This window comes from Neurospora hispaniola (assembly GCF_033458365.1).
Source record: "Neurospora hispaniola strain FGSC 10403 chromosome Unknown B0T23scaffold_7, whole genome shotgun sequence".
Classification (NCBI taxonomy): domain Eukaryota; kingdom Fungi; phylum Ascomycota; class Sordariomycetes; order Sordariales; family Sordariaceae; genus Neurospora; species Neurospora hispaniola.
In genome coordinates, this window is record NW_026944412.1 from 113,593 (window position 1) to 118,391 (window position 4,799).

A 4,799-nucleotide genomic window follows, 5' to 3' on the forward strand; every position below is an offset into this window, starting at 1 on the left:
TAAATTATATAGTACAGATATAGAATAAGTTTTTATTGTGGATTTAATTATGTATCAAAGAATTAAAAGTAATATATTAGAATTTTTTATACTAGGTAAAATAGTTATTATACTACTATATAGTATATCGAATATATTTATTATAATTTACCTTCCTTATACGGGGGTTGAGATATTCTTTTTGCCTATAGGGGTAAAGAGAAGGGAATGCCTAAAATGGTAGTATTTAGTTGTATTTAAATTTATTAATAGGTTAACTACGAAAGGGACCTTGTTAAATATAATAGCAATGTTGGGATAGCCGGTTGGGGGCTAGAGCATTGCCGGGGGCTAGGGTATCGCCGGGGGCTAGATCCTAAATTAGGGCTTAAATCAAAGCCGGACCTATAAATTGTAATTATTGACCTATAGGCTATCCTTCTTAACTTATAGGTTATAGTATTTAATTTGGAGGTTATTACTTGTCCGGTATATTTCTAAATTGAATTAGGGGAAAGTTCGGGTTGGGTATAGGGTCCCTACGAAATTACACTTTGAGTTGGTTAATATCCTCAAGTATATTACCGATAATATTAGGCGTTGCGCCGATTTTAAATTTAGCCTCGGTTAGAATCTCTTTAAGTCTTTACTTTTGTGATTTATCAAATTTCTCGATAATAATATTATTTATATTAATACGAACTATATTATTTATAATATTACTATCTTCTAGTAATATATTAAAATGTTCTTCTATAATTTCGATATTTTAGTATCTAGGGTAATAGGTTTTTAAGAAGTTGAGCTAGATAGCGTTTTTTTAGCGATTAATTTTGAATTCCTTTTGCATTCGATTAAAATGTGGATAATTCCGGTAGTTCTGTAATTATAATAAAATAATATTAATTTCTTCTAGTAGTCTAAATAATTGAATATAGATATAGGAAATATTATAAAGAAAATTAATACAATAACTTTTGTATTTTCGTTGTTGTTGGCTAAAGGTATAAATATTAATATAAATATAGATTTGTATAATAAGTATTTTTTCTATAGGGTCAAAAGGGAAGAGATAGTATTTACCTCCAATATTATTGGGGTTAAAAGTATTAAAATTTATATTATTAGCCGCGTTGTACTTAAAAGGTTTACCTGGGCGCAAGTTTGTATTAGTATAGATATATTAATTATAGATATTTTAGTTATTAACAGTTATAACCCTCAATTAAAACTATTTCTTTTCATAGCAATTATAATATTCTATAGTCTCTATATTTAGTATTGCCTAGTAATTGCGAAGCTATTTATAATAGGAGTCTGGGATTGCTCGTATATTTAAGTTATTTGTAAAGACTAGGTCCTATTCAAATTCGATACTAGGTAAGCCCGGGAATTGAGGCCCGGTTGGTTGCTATAAGCCTAAGGGTAGTTAGGGGCGTCCGGGACTACGCTAACCTCTCCTTCGTAATTGGGAAGGCTAAAATTAGGATTAAGACTAAGTTTCTAGAAGGCTATAGTTTTGAATAAAATCGTTAAGATTAAATATATTATCAGGATTATTAAGAGGGTTGATATTCCATATTTATAAGTAGGGTTTAATTTAGAATAGGTTATTATTATCCTAATTATTAACAAAACGATAGGAATTATAATATTTCTCGTCGTTCTCCTCTTAGTCTTTATCAAGTAGTACTTAATAGTATTAATAATAATTACGTTTAATATTGTATTTATTAAAAGAATAATAGCAGGGAAAGTTTTAATAATAACCGAAATAGATTTTATTTTCTTCTCAAATATTATAATAGGGACTAACATATACATATACTATATAAAATCTAGTAATAGGATCCTTATTAGTAGGGCGCCGTACTAATTTATATACCGGATAAAAGAAGTAGGGTATTTCTTTATTAAATTAAGTATTAATATTATTATTATTAGTAAATTACATTAAGGGATTAAGAGTAATTAGGCGATTTTGATCCCTAGTTCTTCCTAAGTATAATAAATAGTAGTCCCATTCTAGAAAATTATAAGTTATATAATCCAGCCGGTCGGCTATACTATTGTAAAGAAAATAGATTTTATACTAAGAATTAAGGTTATATCGTATAGATAATTAATAAAGTATATAATTACTAGTACTAGGATTGTATTCGTTAATATATTAAGAGAAGCAATAATTAGGATAGATAAATCGTTGATTATTGAGACGCCCATACTTTCAGAGCTTGCCCGGCCGTTGTCGTGGGCCCAAAAGGTAATATAGAAGATTTATACCAAAGGTTGTGGTCTATGGGCCTACTCCAACGCCGCAAGCGAGGAAGGCGCGGCGTATCTGTCTACAATAGGCTAGAATGTAGAAAATTACCCGTTTTGGCAGTCCCAAATAGGAAAATTTGGCGCCAAACAAGATACGGTTTGAATAGTAGAACGAAAAAGCCACTTTTTCCTTTGCAACGGAGATTCCTCTTCTATTATTACGTATATCGAAATATATATAGTATTAGGATAACGAGAAAGAAAAGGCGGTTATTTTGGTACCAGTCGCATTGTAGTGTACGCGATGGTTATTGAGAATAGAGTAAAAGAAATTGAAAATGAAGATTTTAGTTGCAACCGTGAAGTCCTAAAAATAACTAAGTCCCAGAAATGACCAAGTCCCAACCCTGGAAATCCAGGGGGGTTAGGGTTAGGGTCGAAAATCGAAAATTTAAGTAAAGAGAAAAAAATAAAAAAAAAATTCAGAATTTTGCCCTTGAGTTTTTTTTTTTTTTTCTTTTTTCCTTCTTAGGGTTAGTAATATTAAGAAGAAAATCCATCTACTTATTTAAGAAACTATTTGTGCTTTATAGCTTAATGGTTATTATTAGTGTTACTTTTTAAGAAGGTTATCTGTTCAGTTCAGCTTTGAGTTTTTTTTTTTTTCAAATTATATATCAAATAACTTCTCGGGGCGTCTCTCTATCTCCCCTAGACATTGGCTCCGCCCATGGGAACTATATTTTTATTATATATAATATAATTACCTATAATTAGGTTCCGGTTTATAATTAGTTGAATAATATAATAAATTAGGTAAGTAAATTAGTTATCGCTATTATAAAATTAATAAAATCTTATAGTAGGGTTGTAGTTAGCAATAGGGAGTATAAAATGATAATAGTAAAATATAAATCGAATAGGATCTAGCTCGTTGGTACCCGATTCTAAATTAGAATATTACTAGGCAATTAAGGTAGCTGATAAGGGAGTAGGTATAATATTTTATTCTCAATTACGCTTACAAAGGTAATAATTATATTAAATCCGGTTTCTATTTCGGCGGGTTCGAGTAATCTCTTTATTATTTTATTAAAGAAGGGTATATATTAGTAAATAAGAAAGTAAATTAAGAATAGAAGATATATTTATAAATATAGCTTACCTATTTTATATTAAATATCCTATTAAGTAAAACTAGCTTTAAATTTAATAGATTAGTATTGGAGAGTATATATTTTAAAGTAGGAAGTATTAATAATAATAAATTGAATATTAACCTAAGGAAGTTATAAAAATTAAACTAAATAATTAATAGGCTATTATAAATTTAGACCAATTTTCTAAATTAGTTAGGGTTGGATTGTCTATTAATATTAAAATTGTTAAATTTGTAATTGAGGAGGTTATTATATTTATTACTACTATTTAGCCTCGAATTTTCAATATATAATTATATAAAGTCCGAATTCCCCTTATTATCATTATTATTACCATTTAAAGTCTAATAATTCTTAAGTGGAAATATTAATATACTCGCTATTAGGAAATTAATAGGGATTTAAATATTAAAATGCTACGGGTTATAATTATTGAGGTTATACTAATTATTAAGGTTTAGGTTACTAGATTTATTAAAGGGGTAAATTTTTAAGGATTTATTGCCGGGGGGTATTATTAAAATATTCTATAATTTCTAAGAGGGCGGGCCGCCGGTTAATATAAATTTAATTATTTTCTAATAATAATATTAAGGTAGTTTCGGAACTTTGTTTATTATTAATAAAGGGATTAAAGATAGTAGGATTATTAGAGGTATTAAAATTAATAGTAAATTATAAATTTAATACTATTTAATATTATTTAAAGGAGGGATAGCTCAGTTGGGAAGATCTGAGCTTGGCCCCCCTTTCGGTTTCATCCGAAAGGCCGTGGGTTCGAATCCCGCTCCCCCCCCTCTTTCATCCGGTTTTTCGGCCGGATCGGATGAAAGATCTTCCCCGCTGTCGCTCCACTGAGCGCTCTTAAGAAGAAGAGTATTTACAGCGAAATTAAATGTGGGGGTCTACCCTGGTCCAAAACCCTAGGTGCACGTGACTGGGCACGTGTTAAAAATCTCATCCCAATCGAAGACGCGCCGGCCTCCCCCGCTCCGCTCTGCCAATAGGGTTTAGGAATTGGAACCCTACTTCTAAAATTTATTTTAGAGCTACGGTTCCGCTCGGATGGAACCCGTCCGGTAATACGATAATTAATTAATTATATTATTTTACTAATCCTAATAAGAAAAATATTGAAAATTCCGATTAAGAAAAGTAAAACCCTACTTCTCTACCCCTACCCTAAAGATAGGATAAAAGAAGAATACTTATTTCCGGAACGAAGAATGCTACCGAAGTGTTGGGTAGGGAAATGGGGTTTAAAGGATTAATTAGAAGCGACGAAAAGTCCCCGGGATTGAAAGAGATATACCGAAAGAAGATAAATTGAAGTAGCTAAGGCTCCCCGGGCCCCCTACGGTAAGGTGGGACGAAGGGTTCGGGTTAGGGTTAGGG

At 30.7% G+C, this 4,799-nt stretch overlaps 1 protein-coding gene and 1 pseudogene across 2 annotated transcripts; one reads left to right on the forward strand and one right to left on the reverse strand.

Moving 5' to 3' along the window:
* Positions 1-2,275: 2,275 nt before the first annotated feature.
* On the reverse strand, positions 2,276-2,488 carry B0T23DRAFT_323670 (uncharacterized protein; the record flags this gene model as incomplete). Its single annotated transcript, XM_062835369.1, has 1 exon — positions 2,276-2,488. A coding segment is annotated over one exon (213 nt), but the record flags the coding sequence as incomplete, so codon positions are not given.
* Positions 2,489-4,112: 1,624 nt separating this feature from the next.
* Positions 4,113-4,200, forward strand: B0T23DRAFT_t290 (annotated as a pseudogene). Its single transcript has one exon. The product of its transcript is annotated as a tRNA-OTHER (tRNA).
* Positions 4,201-4,799: the final 599 nt, after the last annotated feature.